This window comes from Trachurus trachurus (assembly GCF_905171665.1).
Source record: "Trachurus trachurus genome assembly, chromosome: 1".
In the NCBI taxonomy this organism is placed as follows: domain Eukaryota; kingdom Metazoa; phylum Chordata; class Actinopteri; order Carangiformes; family Carangidae; genus Trachurus; species Trachurus trachurus.
In genome coordinates, this window is record NC_139891.1 from 37,758,119 (window position 1) to 37,783,483 (window position 25,365).

General features: G+C 42.0%; 2 protein-coding genes across 2 annotated transcripts; both read right to left on the minus strand.

Annotated features, from left to right (window-relative positions):
- Nucleotides 1-5,342: 5,342 nt before the first annotated feature.
- Nucleotides 5,343-16,209, minus strand: LOC310992797 (NACHT, LRR and PYD domains-containing protein 1-like; the record flags this gene model as incomplete). Its single annotated transcript, XM_083980995.1, has 5 exons — nt 16,140-16,209; nt 15,781-15,836; nt 15,438-15,652; nt 13,990-14,255; nt 5,343-5,393 (listed from the first exon to the last, which is right to left on the minus strand). Exons 3-5 carry the CDS (start codon nt 15,613-15,615, stop codon nt 5,343-5,345), a joined length of 495 nt encoding a protein of 164 aa, XP_083837121.1. The 5' UTR covers nt 15,616-15,652; nt 15,781-15,836; nt 16,140-16,209.
- A 1,363-nt stretch (nt 16,210-17,572) lies between these two features.
- Nucleotides 17,573-24,581, minus strand: LOC310992887 (uncharacterized protein; the record flags this gene model as incomplete). Its single annotated transcript, XM_083981116.1, has 8 exons — nt 17,573-17,579; nt 17,742-17,799; nt 23,030-23,148; nt 23,237-23,291; nt 23,374-23,440; nt 23,534-23,622; nt 24,057-24,103; nt 24,478-24,581. 8 exons carry the CDS (start codon nt 24,579-24,581, stop codon nt 17,573-17,575), a joined length of 546 nt encoding a protein of 181 aa, XP_083837242.1.
- Between the last annotated feature and the right edge of the window lie 784 nt (nt 24,582-25,365).

The following is a 25,365-nucleotide window of genomic DNA, read 5'->3' on the forward strand; positions in this document are numbered from 1 at the left end:
GCTATTACAGATAAATATTAAAACATTTGCCAAAAAAGACAAAACAGTTGTCTAATCTGCATTTTGTAATAAACAAATTATACGTATAATTTGATATGACCAAGACACCGAAAAACAAAAACATGGGTTTTCTGGGCACTTTTGCAATACCCATATCCTGCCACTCGGGGCGCATAAAGCTTACCACGGGACTCAATGGTGGTGTCGTTACTCTCTTTTCCAGTGCTCTAGTTTCAGGGAGACTGGGGTTGACGGCGTCATAACTCCAGGGCGAGGCATAGTGCTTACAAGCTCCCGCCACGCTCTGCATCTGGTTCAAAAGTGAAAGGCTTGACAGCTCGGTGTAAAGCCTAGTTCACATATTAGCTGGCAACTGGACAAACTAATGGAAAGAAACTCGGGTAGGGGAGCGCCGGGTCGATTGATACACAGCGATTTCCTCGAAAACCACACAAGCTTGAGCCGTCAGATTTCGTTACTACCTTCAGCACTCAACACCTACCAATCCTGGGAAAGCTTGTGAAATGACGTCACACCATTCAAAAGTTATTAGCGCGAACCGGTTTTTGACTACGGAAAGTAAAATCTTACGTGCGGTAGTTTTTTTTTGTGATCAAAAGTTGTATTGTGTGTTTCATGCAATAATAATATGACATAACAACAGATGAATTCGTACATAAACAGGTCCTAATGTATGCAATGTCATAGTTTTGAAGTTTAGAGGCAAAACAGGTTGAAGTGTCAGTAGTCGCTGCAGGGACAATTGATACAGCTGTTTCAAATGTCCCTCACGCCACCGTGCGTAGTGATTGTGGTCACATTGCGCGATCAATATCTGTATATAAATCACCAAATTAATACCCTAACTGTTTTGCAATGAACAACAACCGATATGAATGAACAACATGTATTTTTAATATTTTTAATGTTCGTGTTTATGACATGAATCAACAGATATTCAGCAAAGTGAGGGAAAAATGCAGAGGGTAAAATGACAATATGTTCAACTGTGTATCCATAAACATGACTTAGGGCAGGGAAATAAGTAAATGAAATGAAAACGCAGTCGTCCAACAACTCGTACAAAAGAAGAAAGGTGAGTTTAATCGAAATGCAGATCTTGACAATTACGCACGGGACAAAAATATTTATTTGACCTATTTATATTGTGAGAAATGATGTGACATTTTGGCAATAACGAGTACACTAGTAGCCTATGTTGTCCGATATGCTGCATAAAAACGAGAGTAATGTCAGTAGTTTCTGTTTAAAACATGCTGTTTCAACCGTCCCTCCTCTGTGTCTCAAACGACCCGCATAGGTGGGGCGTTTGAGACAAATGTCAACTTACGTTCAAAGTTATAAAACAGCGCGATCATCCAACATATGTGTTAAATTACACTTGTAACTAAGAGAATACACATGTGAGTTGTTGATCACATGATAAAAATGTTTGTGTACATAACGTCATCTTTGAAAAAGACGTTTAAATGAAAAGTGTATCAATCGACCCGGCGCTCCCCTATTTATTTCTTGTCGGCCACATATTTGGGCACCGTTTCAAAAACATAACACGTACAAAATCATATGTTGAATATAATGATTGTAACGTGTGAATTGTCCTAAAATCTATTTCTCACCGTGAGTCACACGAAGAAACACCTCCTCCACAGGGCTTGCCATTTTGTTGCGTGACGTCACTTGCCGTAAGTGGGAGTACATTGATCTAGTACGAATTCACAGGTGGGAAGTTACAAGTTTAACTGATGTTCCAACGGGTAACCATGGGAACAAGTCGGAAAAACACGAGTTACGGGTTGCCTGGAACGCACCATCATCATTTCAGAGCTCCGATTTTTCATTTTGACGTCACAACACTATGAAAACATGGCGGCCTTCGTCTTACACGGTAAGACTTTTAAAAAATGTAAGTTATTTGTTGAGGTTTTAATGCATTTTACCCCCCTATGCATTGATTGATTTTATATAACAGATTTTTAATCAAACTAGGGATGGGCATGATTAATCGATGATCGATTATTGATCGTTAAGAATTTTATCGATCACGTTCATTTTTTATCGATTTATTATAAGGGATCATGTAGAGGGCAGATGTTGTTATGTAGAAATATTTTTTTTCATAACAACCAATAAACTCTATTATTATTATATATTATTATTATATATATATTATACATGGTTTAAGAGTGAAATCATTCATTAAATATGAAGGGGCGCTTGTGTCGCGGACTCGGTGCAACAGAGACGTGAGCTGTGACCCCGCGGCTCCGCCCGCTCTGATCAGCAGGTTTGGTTTTCAGCAGCAGTGTGGAAGGAGCCTCCACTCTCTCTCTGTAAGTTACAAGCTACAAGTCATTTATCTAACATCACAATTAGTCCGAAGCTGTTTAACGACGGTTAAAGTGAAACTTAAGGTAAATATCCTGCATAGTTTGTTTCTCTTTTCTGTGCTCCTGATCAGAGCGCCGCTCCGCCGTGTGTTGGCTACAGAAATAACAATAAAACACACGCTTTCACATTTTGAAAGTGCTTGCGATTTCTTTCGTACAAGTGCAGCCAAACACGAGGCTGAAGAGAGAGGGACAGCAGAGCTGCTCTGACGGCTCAGCTGCAGGTGAGCCAGGCAGCGCAACTGTGCTTTTTTTTTTTTTTTTTTTTTTAAATGCCGGTGTCGGCACTGTCTCTACAGGTGAAGCACAAGCACACAGACGTCCGTGTACGTTGTTGTCTGACCTTCCTAAACGGGGACTGCCCTGGATTACTGGCACACGCCACGCCATAGCCGCACGCATTCTGTTATTAAATTGAAAATTAATATTCATATTAATATGAATATTAATATTAACGATTAAATCGATAATTGATCGTTAATTTCTCCGATGATCGATCAAAAAGATTTCTTCAAATGCCCATCCCTAAATCAAACATTTTGAGTGATAATTACAATCCCACACTGCTAACAACAATGACACTTTGGAAGCAGAGGAGAGAAGAATGGACAGGAAATAGAGATACTTTTGTATAATGAATCAGAACAATAGAGGATCTGTGCAACCATAGAATTATGGAACAATTACAAAAACATGAGTAGAAAATGATGTATAAAATAATACACTTTGACACTATATTTGTCACATTATTTGACATTCAAGATAATAGAAATTCATAGAAAAATAGAAGTATATATTTTAAAAATATGAAATCTAGATTTACCTAGTCTAGATCTAGCTAGACTTTTATACTGAGTGGTTCAATCAACAGCTACCTGACTATTATCAAGCTAGCTATGAACAAGAAGACACTTAATATAGCACATAATTCCTGCCAGAGGCAACTCGATGTGTTTTGCAACCAAAACACACAAAAACAAGATATGCAAAGCAGTGAGTTAATAAAATGCTATAACATATATAAGCAAAGCAATACATTGACCTGAAGACCAGGCTAGTCGACTGAGACTCGGTTCTTCTCCTACACCCCGAATTGCAAACACCCGGTGGTTTAAAGGGAGATATGTGGATAGTGTAACAGAATGCATCGTTGCCCGCGGTGCGGGAGAGCAGGGTTTGAACCCCACCTGGGGCAGACAGTACCAAAACACAACGCAGAGGGCCAGATAACACCGGTTACAATAGCCAACTAAAAACTGGATCAGACAATCCCACCCAGTTGTGAAGTCTATTCAGAAGGATATGTTGATCTATGTCAAATATGGCACCTAGATACAGGAGTGTTATAAATAAATATCAGTGAAGAAAAGCAAATCTCCCTGCACAGCCACAGTTCCTCAGGTGCAGGTGGGTAGCAGGAGTGCGTAAAATCAATAGAAAAAGACGGCCACCGCACACTGATAAGACTCTGCTGATATACTTTATTAATGAACAACGCGTTTCACTTTCAGCGTCGTCAGGTAAATATCAGTATTGTATGTATGAACACTGTGTATGGAGTGTGGTTGTAGATTGTCCAGATTATTGTGGACTGAGAGTCTGACTTTTTGTAGAGTTTGACAGCTGCAGGGAGGAAGGACCTACCTGTATGATAACGCTTGCTCCCACATTTTGAGTAAAGTTTGGCTATCATTCTCTTCTCTCCAAAAACTTCCACCAGGAAGAAGAAGAAGAAGAAGAGCATTGTGAAGTTAAGTTGAGAGTTTACAGATTCTAACATTTCATTTCTGTAGTATCACAGAGAGAGTAAGATAGTATCAATTTACCTGAGAGGGTTACGAATAAAGTCTCTGATATAGCATTAAAAATGAATTGAAGACTGATTTCATCAGTATCCAACAGTTTCTCATGTATGTTTCAGTTTAACTTTAGCAGTTTAGAGACAAATGGATCCACCTCAATGAAGGTTTTGATCAGATGTCTACAAGCTGGATCTCCTTTCCTTATCACCATGTCGATCAGCTCTTGTGCTTTGTCCGCCCTGGGTAGAGCTGGGATCGACTCCTTTTCTCTGTCGTTTATCACTTTGTTTTGCAGAAGCGCATCCATCAGGTCTTTGAGGACAGAAGTGGACACTCTGGCAATAAACTCTTTCCGAACTGAGAAGAGCTTCTCCTCGTACTTCCCTCTCCTTGGTAGACTTTGCCCACATGGATCAGGACCTGGAAGATAAGGTGGGAAATACTTTAACTGTATGGAGCTAGAGGTGAATTTTAACACATATCTGTATTCCCTCTTCCAGATCTGGGAACAAGCTGGGGCTCACCCAATTTTAGTAGGTTGTCTGAACAGTGCTCCTCACCTATTCCTCCTCCTCCTCCTCCTCCTCCTCCAGTTGGTGAGACGGGTTCATGGGCAGTGAAGGAAGAAGCTGAACCTGAACCAAGAACAAATGACTTAGTTTGACAATATTCAAAAATTAGCATCAATAATATTAACTCAGAATTAATACCGGTGACACCATAACAGAAGCCCCATTTTCCCTGATCCAAGCAAGGTAGCATAATTCCTACATGGTCCCTTCCTTCCAGGTTGTGATTCACTCTTAGTTTGACCCCTTTTTGGGGACCAGTTTGCCTCTGGAGACTCTACCGAGGACTAACGCCCGAGACAATATATCTTCAACCACAATAAGAGCAATCCTTGGAAAAGTGTGCTGGAAAGAAAACATCAGCTAACTGTCAAACTGAGGGGCAGTTTGACCAGCCAGTTTCTGTGTGTTTTGTGGAGAAGGCTTATTGAAATGTTCACCAGGGGACTCTGTGAGTGGTGCCACAGTAGTATGGGGTACCGTACTAGGCTTGTTGCCTGTACACCCAAAGAGCAAGCTGTGTCTGTATTCACCATGTTTGAAGTAAATATTGAACTCCATCAAGGTTGTCTCTTGTCCCCGATCTTGTCTGTGGTATTCATATACAGGATCTGAAAGCGCAACCGAAGTGAGAAGTGTGTCCAGTTTGGGAGCCTCAGGATTGCATCTTTGTAGATGATGTTGTCTAAATGGCTTTGTAAAAATGTGATCTCCAGTGAAGCCAAGAGCAAAGTGACAGGGATGAAAATGGTGGAGATTTACAGTTCAAGTATTCTGAGTGTTTGGGTTGGCTCAAGCAAGAGATCAGCAGATGGACTTGGGCGGGCTCAATAGTAATGGCAATGTACCGTTGTACCAGACCATTGAAAAGGTTTTCATTTTCTGGTCAATTCTTGCTCCAATCCTCACCTATGGTCATGGAGCTTTGGGTTATAGTTGGGTTGAGATCACAGATGCAAGCAGCTGAAAGGTCTACCTTTATAGGGCTCAACTTTATAGCTAGGGTGTGGGGCTCAGACATTTGGAGGGAGCTTGGAATAGTCATTCCCTTCAAAAGCATGTTCAGACCCAGAATTAGCTGGAGGGATTGTCCCTTCTGACCTGGAAAGGCCCTGGGATCATCTAAGACAGTGGTCACCAACCTGTCAATCGCGATCGACTGGTCGATCTTGGAGACAGTCCTGGTCGCTCTTGATAATAAATTAAAAAATTAGTGCAGACACATTATGCTCAATTGATGTTCGGCTTGCTCTTTTTAAATTTCTTTAGTGGATGGGTGATGCATTAAAGTAACCAATGAGATAAGAGAACGGAGAAATGCACAGTCAATCAGTGCTGCGCAGAGTGGTTGTTACATTAAGGGTTCTCATCACTGGTTGCTCCGAGCAAAGTGGCACCGGTATATGTGGCGTCTGCGCGGTAGTAAAAATGTAGCTTTGCATGGACATGTCTGAGGCCGTGCGCTTTGAGTTCGTGTGGACATCTGCAGAGTCCGTTCCGCCCAGCTGACAGACACCTGGCTGTCTGCAGTTATGAGCAAAACTACAAGACACTCACAATGTTCAGTCACAACCATCACACTGACATGTGTAGCCTAAAACAACTGCAACATTTTTGCCTTCTGATGGCATTGTAATGCTGCATGAGATAGGACTCACAGCTGCAGTTGCACTGACTGAGAATTTGGTCAGCACACATACTGTTAGTTAATACGGTTAGTATGTAGTGTAGTGCAAGTGTTCTTTTTTTCTATTAACAAATAATTTCCTCATACAGGTGGGAAATAAACCACATGGCTTTGTTTTTTGTGATGCACTGAAATTTAGTTATTAAGAATGAAGGTACTGTATGATGTGAAATAATTAACAAGACAGGGATGGCCTTACTTTTACAGCAGTTCTTGGTGACATCAATTTGAAAGCTCGACCATAGTGTTTGATTAATTCAATTACAATTAGGCTTGATAAAATGCCGCAAATTATAAATACAATCCGGACAGTAGTTTATTCTCAACACTTCCAACCAGGACTGGAGATAGTGCTGGTCCACTGGGTGGAGGTTGGCTTGACAGGGGAGCTGAACTTGCTGCTGCCTTTAAACCTGAACCAGTAATGGCAAAATAAGGAAGCATTAAGTCTTTCTGCAGCAAACTTGTAGCATGCATCTATATACAGTATGTATGCGTGTAAGAATTATGTAAATTAAAACAGTTCAAATGAGTGTATAAGAGATAGTCAAGGATTTACCAGTTAGTTCAGCATTATACTCCCAGATGCGTCTCTTCTCTTGGTCTTGGACTTTGACATCTGCTAAATCTTGGCATTTAGTCAGCCGAATCTCAAAAGTTGGGTGGTAATTTGGTCCATAGTTGAAGTCGTATACAGCACACTGTTGAACATAAACAATGTGTCATGGTTACTTCCCCTTATATTACATGGTACATCCAGCTGAAAGGAGGCCACAGGGCAGACCAAGGACTAGGTGGAGAGGTTATACAATCTGCTACCCCCACCACCTGACCTCTGATAAGTGGGTGAAGATGGATGGAGGGATGACTTTGTAAAGTTAAAACTGTACTAATAGAAATGTTCTATATTTTACTTTTTTTTTTGACTAGTAATGAACTAGGGGTGTAACGATTTATCTACTACATTGATGCATCCATTATTCCTATGATCCAACTACATTTATCTGTGCGAGGGAAGTTGGCCTTTCGAGCAACATATTTCGTTCTAACATAGTTTTAAATGGTAAACAATCACTTGTATCCATACTAGGAAATTTCACACTGGATTTAAAAACGGGTCCATGGCACTGGTCCGACCTCCCATTAGTCCGACCTCCGATTAGTTCGACCTCCCATTGGTTCGAACTCCCATTGGTCCGACAATCGGAGTAATGAGAGTTCGAACTAATGGGAGGTCCTCATTAGTTCGAACTGGACTAGTTATTAGTCAAACTCTCCATTCTTACCGTTCACTATGCATTTATATCATTATTCATATAGGCTCCACCTGTCAATAAGACACAAGTGGAAGAAGAGGTGCAGTTTATTGTGTTTCACCAACGAGGAGCTGTCATTACGCACGACTTTTACGCACTCGTTCTCTGTCTCTCTCTCCCACTCCGAACAGACAGACGGACGCAATCAGAAAGGAAACAGAGGCTGCGCATTGATCCTTTTTTCCTTTCTGGGATCAAACGGATCATGTGCATAATTAACTGCAAAACAAGCACTTCATATTAATAACATATAACGCTCATTATGCTTCCCGCCTGTCTAGCCTCTACCTGGTGTTTTTACTAAACTTAACCAACTCCTTTCTTCATTGCCTGAACCTAACCAAAGCGAAATTTACTTTTTTTTCTCTCTCTCTGCGGCTGCAGCAGGCTCGCGCCCGTGAAGTGAGCTCAAGCCGGCCAGGTTCAGCCGTGCTCGAGCGGAGGGGGGGAGAGAAAAAAGAGTGTATTTCTTTTACTCTGTACTCTGGGAGGGGGGGCTTTGATTATCAGTTTACACATCTTGATCAGCATTTATGATGGTTGTGCGCGATCTGACATGATCTGGCTCTCTGACTGAATATGGTGATATTCTGGGCCGCGCGTGTATGTGTGTGATGTGCGTAGAGAGAGAGAGGGAGAAAGCTGCATGCTCCTATCAATGGAAGAGCTTGTCACAAAGTAGCGATGACAGTTCGAACTAACGGGACCACCCATTGGTTCGACCTCCTATTGGTCCGACTTGTGGTTGATTTTGTCGGAGTAACGGGAGGTCGAACCAATAAGAGGTCGGACCAGTGGGTATTTTGTCGGAGTAACGGGAGGTCGAACCAATGGGAGGTCGGACCAATGGGCAGTCCCCTTTAAAAACAGCAAACGTCATATGGATGTGTTTTTTTTTAACACTTTTAATGACAAAGACACACTAAACCAGTAGCTCAGGTGGTAGAGTGGTTCGAATCCCGCTCTGTCCCGGTCACTGTCGTAGTGTCCTTGGGCAAGACACCTTACCCACCTTGCCCCGTGTGAATGTGTATGAATGTGTATGAATGTTTGGTGGTGGTCGGAGGGGCTGTTTGCCGCGAAATGGCAGCCACGCTTCCGTCAGTCTGCCCCAGGGCAGCTGTGGCTACACATGTAAGGCAAGGCAAGGCAAGGCATCTTTATTTATATAGCGCATTTCATACCAAGGCAACTCAATGTGCTTTACATAAAGACAAAACATTTTTTTAAAAAGAACAGCATAAAACAGCATAAAAACGTATAGTAGCTTACCACCACCGGTGAGAATGTGTATGAATAATGGTTTCTGTAAAGCGCTTTGGGTGCCTTGAAAGGCGCTATATAAATCCAAACCATTATTATTATTATTAAACCAGCCATCCCCATTAGGATGCTGCTGGGTCTCTCTCTCTCTGTGTCTGTTCCGTTCTGTTCATTCATCTCTGCATAGCGCTCTTCCTCCGTAATTGTCGTTCACACACACAGACAAGTGCACATGCATGACAGTAGTGCTCCCCTCACCCTCCCACCCGTTGGATGTTACGATCTCCTGCCACAGTCTCCTTGCAAATCTGTGGGAAACACTGAGCCTATTTGTGAACATTTGCAGATGGGTTTAAAGGGATAGTTCACCCAAAATTCAAATTTCACTCATTATCTACTCACCCTCATGTCGACTAAAGGCTGGGAGAAGTTTCAGAGTCCTCCGTGCCTTCTCTGAGTTACAGGGGGGCTCGGCGCAGCATTGCATGTCCAAATGACGGTTGCGAATCGGCCTCACTTTTATTTGTCCGAAAAGACACACCAAAAAACATCCAAATACCTCCATAGTGCTCGTCTGTAATGTCCCTCTTGTATTGAAGCCCCAACATGAGAAATTGTTCCGAAAAAATTAAATAAGTCTATATTTCAAGTTTGTTTGTAGCAGAAGCTCCCAGTGTCTCAGTTCACTGCTTTGCCTGTGTCTGTGCAAATCTCGCGCGATTTGCATCGACACCCAGTTCACGGCTCCGCAAATCGTGCGAGATTCCGGCAGAGCAACACTGGCAGCTTCCGCTACAAACAAGCTTGAAATATAGACTTATTTAATTTTATTCGGAACAATTTCTCATGTTGGGGCTTCAATACAAGTGGGACATTACAGACGAGCACTATGGAGGTATTTGGATGTTTTTTGGTGTGTCTTTTTGGACGAAGAAAAGTGAGGCCCATTCGCAACCGTCATATGGACATGCAGTGCTGCACGGAGCCCCGCTGTAACTCAGAGAAGGCACGGAGGACTCTGAAGCTTCTCCCAGCTCTTAGTCCACATGAGGGTGAGTAGATAATGAGAAAATTTGAAATTGGGTGAACTATCCCTTTAAAAGTCTGCACTAATGGTATTGTTGACTTGCATAGACATGGATATTAGGGGTGTAAATTTTTAGTAAAAAATCCCTAAACAATACATGCGATTTGTTATGGGCTGAGTAGCAGGTGTGCAGCAGGTCTCCAAGGTGAACAGCCTCTGGCATCAGAGAACAAAGTAGGTAGATAAGAGGGAAGTCAGCAAATCCGATCCTTAACTTCCGGTGGGATGGGGTGCGAAGCAGGGCTGAGCTGGAGCCGCGGCTGGGGGAGCAGTCGCCCTGTTACTCTCCTCGTCTGCGGCGCCTCGCGCATCGCCTATGACTATATACCCTGACTATATCAGTAGATGCGGATCTGTTCCGTACAGTGGCGGAGCCAATATGTTTCAATTCTAGTCAATGTGTGGGCACAGTGCTCCCACCAGCTGCGGCGTCCGCAGCTCCCCAGAACACATGTAGGAACTGGTGTGGACCAGGGGAATCTGACTGTTTAATTAAAACCAAGCATCGTGAAGGCCCACGGGGGGTGTTGACGCAATGTTCTGCCCAGTGCTCTGAATGTCCGTGTCTAGTTTGGCTCACACGTTGACATCTCATTGTCTTCGGATCGCATCGGATCGTTCTAAATTAACCAATATCGTCCTTGAATCGTGTCGGCAACCACATATGCGATACGTATTATCGTTGTGAAAACTAATCGTTACACCTCTACAATGAACAAAATTTTAGCTTGTTTAAACTCATTGTTTCTGGTCAGACCTGTAATCATGGATGTCCATGACTAACTGACTAAGTGATTATCATTATTGGTCAGCAAAATGCCACATGACTGTGTCAGAGTTTCCCATTGCTCTTGTTTTAAAACAGCTTCTATTAGAAGGGCTTTTACACCGGAAAATAGAGGCCTGCAGTACTGCCAACTTAGTGCATATTAATAATGAAGCATATAATTGAATATTGGGAGATGAAGTCTGCACAAAACATCTGAGCTAAACATTTGTTGTATATTGTATTGTATTTGACATACTCACCGCAGGTTGTACTAAATAGGCCTCAGGACAGTCCACACTGTAAGTTTGGTTTCTAATGAGGTGACAGATGGAAGGGGCCAAAATGTGCTCAGCTTGTCTTAGTTGGTCATTCACCTTCAGGAGCATTAGAACAGTTTTATGAGACAGTAGCTTTATAACGCAAAGAATCCAAGACCCTTTACAGGCTGAAGTCGAGACCTTACATTATAGATCGATCAATTAATCAATCAATCAATCAAGTCATATAACGTAGAAAAGAAGGAACCAATGAAAACGGTATCAAAAACTGCATACAAATCCAACATAATAGTAAGGATAAAACAATAAAATGATAAATTGCTTGAAAGTTAGTAAAATTTGACAAAACATTTAAAAAGATAAAAGTGGGACTGGGACATTAACTCATTGAGTGCCGCGCTCTTTTCCAAAGTTTTAGTCAAGTGTACCGGCAATTTAGACCATTTTTGACGATTTTTGTAGAGCCACAGCGTTTGAAAGGTGGAACTTTCTGCTTCAAATGGCCACATACCGTTTGTTTCTACGTGCCTCCATTCCTGAGAAAAGTCAAGCTAAACATGGCTGGGTTTCACCAAAATCTCTGCTTTTTTTCTAGAAAAGGAGATAGGCAAGGCAAGGCAAGGCAATTTTATTTGTATAGCCCGTTTTTACAAACAGTTTGTCTCAAAGGGCTTTACATGGCATCGTAACAACATCCTCTGTCCTTAGACCCTCACATCGACTGAGGAAAAACTCCATGGAAACCCTTTTAACAGGGAAAAATCGGAGGTAGAGATAGAGCGTCTTTTATGAAAGGTGCTCTGTGCCTGTCGCTCTTCTGACACTCGCATTTCTGGATCAAAGAGCTCGTGTAAGATAAATATATACAACAATTGTTGTTCTATTCAAAAAACCACCATCGGAGGCGGGGGCGGCGCCACTAAACAAGAATAACACAGATGCACCGTGCCGTGTCACAGCCTCTCGCCGCGGAACGTGATGGTCTCTGGGCCACAGCAGGTCAGGAACACCGGCAGGGCTGTACGTTAACTTTTTCAGCACATAGCACTAGTGCTACAGAGGCTGACAGTTTTTTAGCACAGGACCAGAGAGTTGTAGCACACCCTAAAAATGCCCGTCACCTCTACAGAGGACAATTAATGCAGCTCATCACTTACACAGTAACATCAGCAAGTGTAATTCATATACATAATGTAATACAATTATAGAATAAGAACTCGAAATGTTTTCAGATACAGAAGAAGCATCTTTAAACATCACTTTAAACATTGTTGTTTAAAATGACTCAAGCATCACTTTAAACAACAAATTTTTACATAATAGGCGTGACATATTTACTAGGGGTGGAACGGTTCACAAAATCCACGGTTCAGTTCGGTTCACGGTTTTGTGGTCACGGTTTTTGGTTCAGTTCGGTATACGTTGATCATTGGGAAAATCAATCATGTCTTCAGTTAAAACTGAAAGATTGAGGCAGTCTGACATCTGATACATCATTGTGACAGTCTGAGGTTAAAAGTAGGTGAGAATCTGGCTGCAAGGGAGGAGACATTGATACGTAGTTGCAACATGATTTTAATTTATTGGGCAAAGAAAGTTATCTAACAAATGCTAGGAACAATTAGTTAATCACTGAAATATCCTATATTAATTGTGGTTCTTACAAAAAATATATCTTATAAAATATAAAATGCAAAAATGTCTCTTATGCTCTGCCCCTTTAATTAGTGCATACAAAATAATTTAACTTTAGCCTACAACTTTTACAACCACATTAGTTACCAGCAACATAAAGTGAAACAGAGGCAGAGGTGTCCTGCCACAGTCTCGTTTGGGCTCTCACCGAACCCCCCCTCCTCCCTCCTCCTCCTCCTGCTGCTGCTCAGATCGCGCTGGAGCTAATAAATGCTAAACGCGCTAAATCGCTAATTGGTCCCGATCATAACACACACGGACACGCGGTCCCATACAGCAGACCTATACAAAGCTGCTGGCGCATCTTCTAGCTCCGACTCTTTCACTCGCCATGCTCACAAACGTTTCCACAAGTGACCAGCTGATACACTGCTCTGCTTCTTCTTGTCGTTTACCCATAGCACCCATGCTACAGGGCAGATTAATTCTTAGCACAGGCATGTTTTGATGTAGCATGTGCGACATATGTCGCACTGTACAGCCCTGAACACCGGCCCCGCCGGTGGACGCGGTCCTTCTGTGGTACGGGTCGGTGATGCCGGTCTGCTTTGGCCCAGAGACCATCAGATTCTACCGCGGGAGGACCTTGGGGAGGACACGGTGTTGCTTAAGATGAAGACCGGGTGGGACTGTCGGCTGAGAGCTTCCTGTTTCGGCTCCAAGCTGCTGGAGCCTCGCGGGTGAAAGCGGGAAGCGGCTGCGCTCCATCTGCATGCAGAACTCCGTTTGCAAAAGCTGAGATATGATAAAAACTTCCAGATCGTGAGCTGTCATGAGTCTTTGATCGTTATCTATTTCAGTTCTGCTCGTCGTAGAGTCCCCAAATTTACACATAAGGTGTGTTAAAGTGTCTATTTTCATAATTTAAAAAAAATAAAAAAACATAAAATTACGTTATTGGCACTCAACGCATGGGAACGAAAAACGTAAAATTACGTGGTTGGCACTCAATGAGTTAAAAGGAAAATGGTGCAGAAAATGGTTATAGAACAAAAGGACCAGTAAAACAGTTTAAAAATGTATGAATAAATGGCAGGAAAATAAACATAAATAGATGAAAGCAACAACCACTCCTTTAAGAAGAAGAAATCTCCAATAAAACTGGACTTTACCTCCTGCTTCGGGACGTTGTCAGGCAGTAGAAACACATAGAGTGTTTGGCTCCTTTTTGTAGATGGTGGTTTGTGAAACAGCAGAACTTGGCCACTTATTGGTTTGCTGATGTTTAAAAGCTTTTTAATGACATCCCATACCAGGCCAAAGGAAGAGAGGTGAGGAACATCCACAATCACATGAGTGTGTGTTATTTCTTGTGGCTTGAGGACGCTCATCCCATCATCACTGATGTGGACCACAGACAGACCTTCAGACAGCGGTGCTGTGAACACAGACAGACGTCAGCAACACCTAAAAGTCCTGTCAGTCCCACTTTAAAGGTCCCATATTATGCTGTTTTTCAACTATTTCACATGGTTCTAAGTTGTCCAACCATATAGTATTCCTAGTGTATTGTCCCCAAATCAATCTGCAGCTCTACATCTCAGTAATCTAAAAGTGGCTCTCCAGAGCTCTGCTGAGAACGAGCCATTTCTGTGTCTGCACCTTGAAATGCAAATAAGATGTGTAAACCACGTCCACTCCACACCTGTCACGGGGAGAGGGTGTGGTTTTCACTACAGGTACATGTGCCAGTGTTGACATTGGGACAGGGGTCGGGCATTGATTTCCGAAAAAGAAAAAAAAATTCTGAGACTGGCATCTTGTCTGAAAAAATGAAAATGTTCCTTCTTTTTTTTTTTTTTTTACTGTGGCAGAAGGAGAAACATGGAGAGACTCCTACTACCATCAGAAAGAAAAAAAACAAGTGAAACTGAGGAGCAGCACAAACTGTGCACTGTTGTATGGACTGATGAGAATATTGAGGTGGTTTTGCGCCGGGAGAGGAGACTTCCTCGTTCAGATGTCTCTCATTCCGTGATGAGGAAAGCTGCGCTTATGAGAAGCGGTATCATTCCGATATGATCCGCGATTTCATTTTTAATGACAGGCGGCTGTTTTTCTGTCAATGATTCAAAAGGATCATCTGGCAGCCGCGGTACCGACTGCTCCTCCCGTAGGCCGACCGCTTCATGTCAAATGACGGACGGGGGGAGAGAGAGAGAGAGCGTGTGTGTGTGTGTGGTTGGGGGGGAGGGGGGGTTCGCGACTGTCGCTGTTCCGGAAAAGTGTCAGCGGGCGGAGCTCACGTTTTTTCAGACTGGCCCAGGGGGAGTATAAGGAAGTACCGGGAGGTGGAGTCACTTGAGTTCAGCGCATCCTGACGTCAAGTCTGCCAGCACTTCCAATTCGCCCGTTTGGAGACACGATCTCAAAAAAGTGTAGAAATCAATTAAGGGAGTGAACAGACTTTTTTCACCTCCAGGCGTCATAGAAAGGCCACGGGAACACATAGGACCACTACAAAACCTGTAGAAAGTGGATTTTGCATAATATGGGCCCTTTAACACATCATTACTTATCACTGGTGTTTGGCCTCTAAGCTCCATCTTGTGCCACTCACCAAGATCTGTCTCACAGTGTGGGAGGTGCAGCTGAGACACAGCATCCTCAGGACACTTGATGTCAAACAGCAGACCTGCAGGCGTCTTTCCAGCTGTGCTGAGCAGCTCCACATCCCACCAGACGACCCTGTACGTCAGCTCCCCGGCCCCAGTCATCTTAAACACCAGTTTAGTCATATCACACTGGAACACACCTGGACCTGGGCCCCTGAACCTGTGGCAGAGGATTGATCCAGAGCCGTTTATCAGCTACTGACTGTAGAACAGTGGAGCATGACCCTGCTGTGGGACAGACTGTACAATGACAGCTGCTCAGGTTTTACCATTTTATGGTCTTATTACCTGTATGAGATGCCTCCATGGTGTTTAAACACCTCAGGTGTAAAACATGATGGACCCTGGGTTCCAGAAAGGAAAAATTATTATATATTATATAATTATAATATCTGGTCAGAGAACATTAGAATATAGTGATGACAGGAGTTAAACAAGTCACCAATCAATTGATTTTTGAATCCAACTTAACAACTTAACACTTTGTTCTTGTGTTCTCTGTGTTTTGTGAGATCAATGATCTTGACGCTCAACCACTGATCACAATGGTGACAGAAGGAGTTTGATTTGTGTTTTGAAATAATGAAACAAAATCAGAGGTTTATTTATAATACAGTATCTATCAGTACAAGTTTCACCTCCATAACCTCTGTCTTGTCCTCAGATGATGCTGATGCTTGTAGAGCCTCAGTGTGATGAGAGGTAGTAGCTCCATCCAAGCCTGGTTTTAAATTACAGAAAATAATAGTTATTAATAATAATAATAATAATATAATAGTACTGGCCAAGATGTAAATAATTAATTTAATGAACTGCATTAAAACCCCATCCAAAAAAAAATGCAAACACAGAGCCAGTACTGAACCAAGAGCCAAAAACCATCTCAGTGTAGTTTTCCGTATCCTCCCTCAGCTTCTCTGTGGAGCTTTAGGTCGGTGTCAGCCAATCAGAAGAGACTCTGAGTCCCTCTGATTGGCTGACTTCTGAGTGATCCAATGAAAAATAGAGCAGATTTTAGAATAAAACACTCAAAGAAACCAAATCCTGCAAGATGTTGGATGATGGGTCCAGGTGGTGAGGGGGCGGGGCTTTGTTGTGACATCACAAAGTGACAGGAAGTCCTGACGGCTGGTTTTAAAGCAGAAGTGAGTGATATATTTGTGTTAATATAAGTCTTAAATAGTTATATCTTCCGACAGCAATCACTTACATAGAGTGTTTGGTCTGAAACACGGGTCTCTCAGTCCCTCTGCTCTGCTCTGAGCCGAAGAGAAAACATTTATCGTATCCTACAGTTTTTATCCAATGAGGAGAGAGAACGGCATGCAGGGCTGTGTGTGCAGCCAAGGAACGCCGTGAATGTGGTGATGTAGCGACGAGGACTGTTATGGTGCGTTCAAGGAAACTCGTATTTTTCCGACCGTGAAGTGGTACCAGTTCGATCTGGTACGAGTTCACCGGTCGGGAAGTTACAAGTGGCCGTTATAGTGACTTTCACCGGTAAAACAGGTCGGAAAAACACGAGTGGGTTGCCTGGAACGCTACAAAGTCGTAAGTTGTGACTTGAAGCTGTAATTTACGATTTCAAAAGCCTGCCTGGAACGCAGCATTAGCGAAAACGACCGGATCACTCACTTCTGCTTTAAGGCTCAGTTTCTGAATACAGGCTGTGTGCATTTCTCTGTGGACTGAAGCTAACCTCCAGCAGCGTCTTCTGCAGAAGTTACAGTCGTAGCTGATGGATTCTGGAATACAGAAAGAGACTAAATTATGTTTTCTTCTAAACAAAATGTAACAATTATTTTCTGTGAAGTGAATACAAATATTTAAGTGTCCATACGTCTGTTTGTGCAGAAAGCTGCAACTGTTGATGCCTCAATCGTAATCTTAAGTGATTTCTTACTTTCTGGTGGAATTTAATCCGGTCTAAGTGAAGTCTTTGGAACCGCTCTGACATGAAAAATAACAGGAAATAAAAGTTACAGTCAAAGAAAAAACCTTTATGAAACAAAGACAAAGGACATTTCTAGATAATAAAGATGATGTAATGATGAGTCTGATGCAGATAGACTGATACCTGCTAGAACCTACAGCCAATCAGAGAGAACCACTTCATAGTGATTTTACAGTGGGTGGAGTCTGATCAGAAACATAAAGAGCAGCAGCAGCTACAAATCACAGCATGAGCTCTATCTAACATTTCTGACTGTCAGGTCCACACTGATGCAGCAGCTCTGTCAGGGACTCACCTAAAGAGGCTGAGGAACCTCCAGCTGTGGGTTCTCCACTTGTAGATGTCGATGGGATCTTGAATTCAGAATGACATAAAATTAGTTTCAAAACAAAACTTCTAGTTATGAACTGTGAAGGGAATAAAAATGTTTAAGGTCCATACCAGAGGAAGTCCAGAAGATTCTGACTTGGCAGAAGATGACCTCCATTTGACTGTCATGAAAAATAATGCGTGTGAATGCTGAAAGCAGCTGAACGACACTGCTAAATTAGCAAACGCAATTGACAAATAGCGCAGGTAGTGATCAACATGCAATTGATATTGCGTTGGCTAAAGGTGTGTTCACACCGGACCTTTTGTTTTTGTCGCTGTCGCTCGTATCGCTCAGAAAAAACCGCTCCGTCGCTCAGGTACAGACGCTCGTCAATTTGGCACAGAGCCAGCAGACTCGCATTTTCGCTTCGATGACGTCATGCCCACTGCCATGTGTCTGTGTTTACACCGGCACCACCGGGATTACGGCAGCCAATCAGCGCTGAGCGACGAGCGACTGACGGCCGGAGAGTTGGGATTTCTCATCTCGAGCGACAGGAGCGACTCGAGCGAAAAAACGCTCCGACGCTCCGTCGCTCCGTCGCTGTCGCTCCGAGCCCCAGCGTTTTTTCGCCTGGGCGATTAAACGCTCAATCGCTCGTTTGTATTGACTTAACATGTAAACTCGTCGCTCGTTCTAAAAACAAAAGGTCCGGTGTGAACGCAGCTTAAGCCAAAAGCCGAAAAATCTATTTGTGGTGGACGTAATTTATTTGTGGCTGGCCGCCACGAATAAATTAACGTATGGGAAACACTGTATTTTAAAAAGTATAAATAGTGTGACAGAGATAAGTCATAGCAATACTGTCCTGAAAAAGCTGCACGTTTTGATATATGAATTGTTGAAATAGCAAAAAGTATGAAGGACTAATTGAATGCAGAAAAAGAGTGGAAGAACCCAGAACAATAAGTTTAAACAAAATGGCGGAGAGGAATAATATTAGTGTGAATGCTAAAAGCACACTGACAAAGATGTAAACAATAAAGGTGATGTAATGAACAGCCAATAAGAGGAGATCTGCTCAATACTCTGTCTTGTCAGGTTCACACAGAGACAAATACATGTTCTTTACTTACATCCAAGTGGAAGAGGTGCTGGTGTTGGTTTATTGTGTGAACTTATTCCTGCAGTATCTGATGGTTTCTGGAATACAGAAAGAGACTAAATTATGTTTTCTTCTAAACAAAATGTAACAATTATTTACTGTGAAGTAAATAAAAATATTTAAGTGTCCATACGTGTGTTTGTGCAGAACGCTGCAACTGTTGCTGCTGCAATCGTAACAGCTCCAGTTCTGTCTGGTGGAATTTAATCCGGTCTAAGTGAAGTCTCTGGAACCGCTCTGACATGAAAAATAACAGGAAATAAAAGTTACAGTCTGAGAAAAAACCTTTATGAAACAAAGACAAAGGACCAAGGTTATTATCGTTAATGAAAACGAACGAAATGACGAAAACTAGAATTGAAAAAACATTTTCGTTAACTGAAATAAATAAAAACTATAATCAAATGAAAAAACGATAACTAACTGAAACTGTATTGTGTGTTTACAAAACTAACTAAAACGTGAAACTGAAATTATAGATAAAATTCCCTTCGTTTTCGTCTTTGTCAATTGCGGATTGATATGAAATCGATTCAGGCTATTTCACTCAATTGTACGTGAGCTGGCACCAAACGTCCCTTAGAAAGACACTCGGGATCGGTTAGTTATGCTTGCAGAACTCTATGGTTGGAATCGTGTGCGATGTTTATCCTCGTATTAATTAAACCAGACGCAGTCCGACACGCGTGCTGCAGCCCGGACCGGACGCGGCCAGACTCGGTCCAAGCCCGCGCGACCGATTAGGTTGACCTGACAGGCCCATTGAGAACTGAAATGTAGCAGCCCATACAGATCCGTGAACATCTGGGAGCTCAGAAGAACAGACAAGCTGCCCACTCAGAGAGCAGAAAGACTGTGTGTGTGTGTGTGTGTGTGTGTGTGTGTGTGTGTGTGTGTGTGTGTGTGTGTGTGTGTGCGTGCGTGTGTGAGAGAGAGAACCAACACTAAAATACCCCCCCGCCCCCCCCCCCCCACACACACACTCCTCGGGAGCGAACAGGAAAGACAGGGGCAGTGTGAGTGAGTGCGATTTTATATTATTACACCTATTTTGAATTTTTTTGAATACAAATGCCTCATCCTGAACCAGTTCATATGGACAGAAGACATTGTAAGACATTGTAAGGTTAACATAGAAAAGCTAAGCACATCAGCATAAAGCTGTCTGGCTCTGTACATGTCCAAAACATTTGCTGTGTTCACTTTATGCTTCCTTCAACTAACAAATAACCCAAAGTATGAAACAACTAAAACTAATACTAAAACTAAGCGTTTAGAAAAAAATTTAAACTAACTAAAACTAGCAAACCCGCTCTAAAAAACTAATTAAAACTAACTGAATTAGAGAAGAAGAAGTCAAAACTAAATAAAACTAAACTATAATTAAAAATCCAAAACTATTATAACCTTGCAAAGGACGTTTCTAGATAATAAAGATGATGTAATGATTAGTCTTGATGCAGACAGACTGATACCTGCTAGAACCTACAGCCAATCAGAGAGAAGCACTTCATAGTGATTTTACAGTGGGTGGAGTCTGATCAGAAACATAAAGAGCAGCAGCAGCTACAAATCACAGCATGAGCTCTAACTAACATTTCTGACTGTCAGGTCCACACTGTTGCAGCAGCTCTGTCAGGGACTCACCTGGAAGTTCTCCTCTTGTAGAAGTCGATGGGAACTTGAATTCAGAATGACACTAAATTAGTTTCAACACAAAACTTCTAGTTATGAACTGTGAAGAGAATAAAAACGTTGAAGGTTCATACAAGAGGAAGTTCAGAAGATCCTGACTTGGCGGAAGATGATTTCCATCTCACTGTCATGAAAAATAACAGGAAATCAAAGTTACTGTTACAATTATGAAATAAAGACACTGAAACAGATGTAAACAATAAAGGTGATGTAATGAACAGCCAATAAGAGGAGATCTGTTCAATACTCTGTCTTGTCAGGTTCACGCAGAGACAAATACATGTTCTTTACTTACCTTCAGGTGGAGTTAGTAGTGATTCATAATGTGAACTTATTCCTGCAGTATCTGATGGTTTCTGGAATACAGAAAGAGACTAAATTAGGTTTTCTTCTAAACAAAATGTAACAATTATTTACTGTGAAGTGAATAAAAAAGTGTCCACACGTCTGTTTGTGCAGAATGCTGCAACAGTTGCTCTATCAATCCTAACTCCTCCAGTTCTGCCTGATGGTCTTTAATCTCCTCTGAGTGACGTCTCTGGAGCCGCTCTGACATGAAAAATAACAGGAAATAAAAGTTACTGTTACGATTATGAAACAAAGACAAAGGACATTTCTAGATAATAAAGATGATGTAATGATGTGTCTTGATGCAGACAGACTGATACCTGCTAGAACCTACAGCCAATCAGAGAGAACCACTTCATAGTGATTTTACAGTGGGTGGAGTCTGATCAGAAACATAAAGAGCAGCAGCAGCTACAAATCACAGCATGAGCTCTATCTAACATTTCTGACTGTCAGGTCCACACCAGTGTTGTTTTTGGCAGGCATTTTAGATTTAGTCTTAGTCTTAGTCTTTTTGACGAAAATACTTATTAGTTTTAGTCAATTTTAGTCATTTCTATATGTGATAGTTTTAGTCTAGTTTTAGTCAGTTTTACACATAATGTTTCCACCCAATGGCTTATGGTCTGAGGATTATGCATTAGCCTACACACAGATAAAGTGCTAACAGTAGCCTGGTGCATTCAGTTTTTTTTCTGCTGGATTATATTTAAAATACGTCCATATATCTTCTGGTCGAGTGACGGCAGGTGTGTTGAGCAGAATGCGCTGCATGTCAGGTGGTGGACGTGACCACACAAGGATGAGATGCAGTAGCGTTGCAGATACTTGTTGATTTTTAATTGACAGGTTATACGCACAATAAGCAGAAATGTCATGCATGTTGAACGTCTGACCATCCACACGTCAGCGCCGCGGAGCGGCTGCACCGAAGTCACCGGAGCAGCTGATCACTGCCTGCTGCACTCTACCACTCTGATCACAAGCACCGGGCGCACCGCGGCTCGTCTCAGCAGCGTTGTTCTACTTTTGACGGAGCCGTTGCTAAATCATGTGAAGCTTAGAGTAATGACAACCCATAATATGGAATTTAGAGGCGATCACAGCCCTACCACTAACATTTACGTCCGTTCTCGTCTCGTCAACGAAAACTCACACACGTCTGTCATGTTTTCGTCATCAGAGAGCCATATCTCGTCACCGTCTCGTTATCGTCATGAAAAAAAGGGGCGTCAACGAAAATATTTCGTCATCGTCATCGTTAACGAAAACAACACTGGTCCACACTGATGCAGCAGCTCTAACAGGTACTCATCTGAAGAGGATTCATAAGGGAAGAGATCGGGCACTAGGGCTGTCAGAACGAACTTCGCTATTCGAATACAATTCGAATGTTAGTCAAAATGAGAACATTCGAAGGTGGAAACTGACGTTCGAACGTTTGCCTTCTGTAACGAGGCAAATTAACGTAGTGCGCCGCAACGTTCGGAGTAGTACACATGTTGATAAAACAAAATGCAGTTGTTGTGCACAAGGAGAGCTGCATCTTCAAATATACAAGCAAATTTTTTTTAAATTGCCCGTTCATTCGGCCGCCACGGTGCGAGTATGTGTCCCCACACTACACGCACACCTTTCTTTTTTTTAATTGATAGATCCACGGACCACTTGTGTGCTGATCACGGATCAGCTGTGATATGTTGCACCACTACTCTGTGCCCTAACCCCGCAGCCCCGCGAGTGGGGGGACGCCGCCCCTGCCTGTTTAGCCGGGTTTCCACCGAATCAACGATCCTCTTTTTTTTTCATACCGCAACATATGGTTCACGTCAAGATAACTTCGGTATTTTTGCTATTCAAACTTCCACAGTCCATAGTTCTCTTTGTTTAACACTTCAAGAGACTTTTGGTTAAGTAACCATGGACAGCTCCTATGCAGGATTTGTTCTGCTGTGTCGTTGTCACCACCGTCACCCCCCCCCCCCCCCCCCCCCCCCCACATAAAAAAAAAAACACATTAAAAATTTGAATATTTAACATAAGATGGGTTAGAAATTCGAACCTGAATTGGGGAGAAGTTTGGCAGCCCTATTGGACACTAGTGTGAAGGATTGATAAACCTGCCCCAACCAGCCTGAACCCTCCAGCTGTGGGTTTTCCTCTTGTAGAAGTCGATGGGTTCTTGAGTTCAGAATGACACAAAATTAGTTTCAAAACAAAACTTCTGGTTATGAACTGTGAAGACAATAAAAACGTTGAAGGTTCATACGGAAATAAAGGATATCCCGACATGTAGCCAGGTGACGACGGCACCCTACCCTGCGCTGAAATGAAAAATAACAGGAATCTGTTCAATACTCTGTCTTGTCAGGTTCACACAGACACAAATACATGTTCTTTACTTACATCCAGATGTAAAAACTGGTAGTAGTGGTTCATAATATGAACTTATTCCTGCAGTATCTGATGGTTCCTGGAATACAGAGAAGGACACATTTATTTTTCCTCTAAAGAAATGTAACAATTATTTTCTATGAAGTGAATAAAAATATTTAAGTGTCCATACGTCTGTTTCAGAATGACGCAACTTCAAAGATCTTGGCTCCTCTTCTGTCAGCAACATGTTGTGCTGTGATTGTTCCGTAAGTGGAAGCTCTGACATGAAAAATAACAGGAAATAAATGTTACAATCAGAGAAAAAACCTTTATTGTGGCGTCGTCACTGGGTTGAGCAGATGCCCACGTTTCTGAGTGTCAGGTCAACACAACAGCAGCTCTGTGAGTTATTGACCTGATTCAGATCGGCCAACGCTGTGGAGCTGACTGGTGGAGGAACCTGTTCTCCTGTTAGAGTCTCTAAAAGGTCTGAGCACTGAATACACTTCAAAATGTTTCATGTTTTCACTTCAACTATATTTATCACCAAGGGGCAGTTTAAGGCCCACAGGCAACAGCATCAAATATCAAGAGAAGTAGCCTAGTTGATTAGCATTCAAAGATCACAAAGAAATAAACAAATGACAAAATGTAGAAAACAACAAAAAACTATGAAGAATAAATAACACAAACTGTCGTGTTTTTTCACTTACTCCAAAAAGAAGTCTCTGGGCTTACTGTCCTTTTTTGGCCAACTTGTCTGAAACAAGATTTAAAGACAGTTAAGATGAAATCTGTGTGTGTGTGTGTGTGTGTGCGTGCGTGCGTAAGTGTGTGTGTGTTAATGTCAAAAGACACCCAATTACAACACGTATTTAGTTCTTCTATTATTACTGGTTGTATGTTTAACTAAAACAAACAGGTTTACAATAAAATCCAACGACAACCTCAGTGTGATACAAATGATTTTACACCTACGACTTCCAGTAATTACATGAACAAGGTAATAAAACTAGAATCCAAACTACCAAGGAAACATGGTCACTGTTCATCCTCTACAGTTTGTTGTATTTTTCTCTGTGTTTTAACTTGAACCTCAGCTCATTTTAAATGACATAAACAGTGTGATCTTACTGTGAAGTTGATGATCCTGGTTCATCTGCAGGCAACTTCCCGAAGGCAGCGACCGCCTCCTCATCCCCGTGATCGCTCATCTTCTGGTTCGTCTGGAGGTTCATTAGTAACACTCAGAGTAAAAAATGATACGATTATATGAGGATGAAATAAAAACTATAATAATGTTTGTCCTTCCTCCTGAGCCTTCGTAGTTTTGTCCTGAGCTGCACATTTTGTTTGGTTAAAAAATCATATTGCAATTATTTTGGCAGATACTGCGTTGCTTTAAACCAAACAAACATTTTCCTTTATTATGTCTGGAAAATATGATCTGTAGGTTTACTGTGTTAATGATGCACAACATTGATGTGACACTTTACTTTTATATTAAAGAAAAGTCCAGTGATTGGATATTGCACTTGGGTGTGACCAACTTTTCTTATATTTTGGTTATTTACTACAATATTTCCAAGATCCTGAAGACCTTCTACAGCATGGGTTCTCAACTAGTCTCACTCTGGGCTCCACATTTTCTCATGGTCATTAAGTCACGACCCACTTTTATAGAATTCAAACAAAGATTTTTTTTTTTTTTAAGCCTTTAAAAACTCATTTTGCTCTTTATTGAGCAAAGTGCATTTCAGAGCACGTGAATGAAACTGAGGAGGACCATGACAACTGCATGTACGGAAGTGAATAAAAAATATCAAACTGCACAAAACGGAGACCAGCAACATATACACCACATATTTGACACATATTTGACTTCTAATGCATCTCTGCATTCAGAGCATATTCACCAAAGTGAATAAATATCAAATTGCACAAAATAAAGACCCACCAAACAAAACAAGGTATTTTCACTGCATTCAGGCCTCATTAATAAGAAACTGATATCTTTGCATT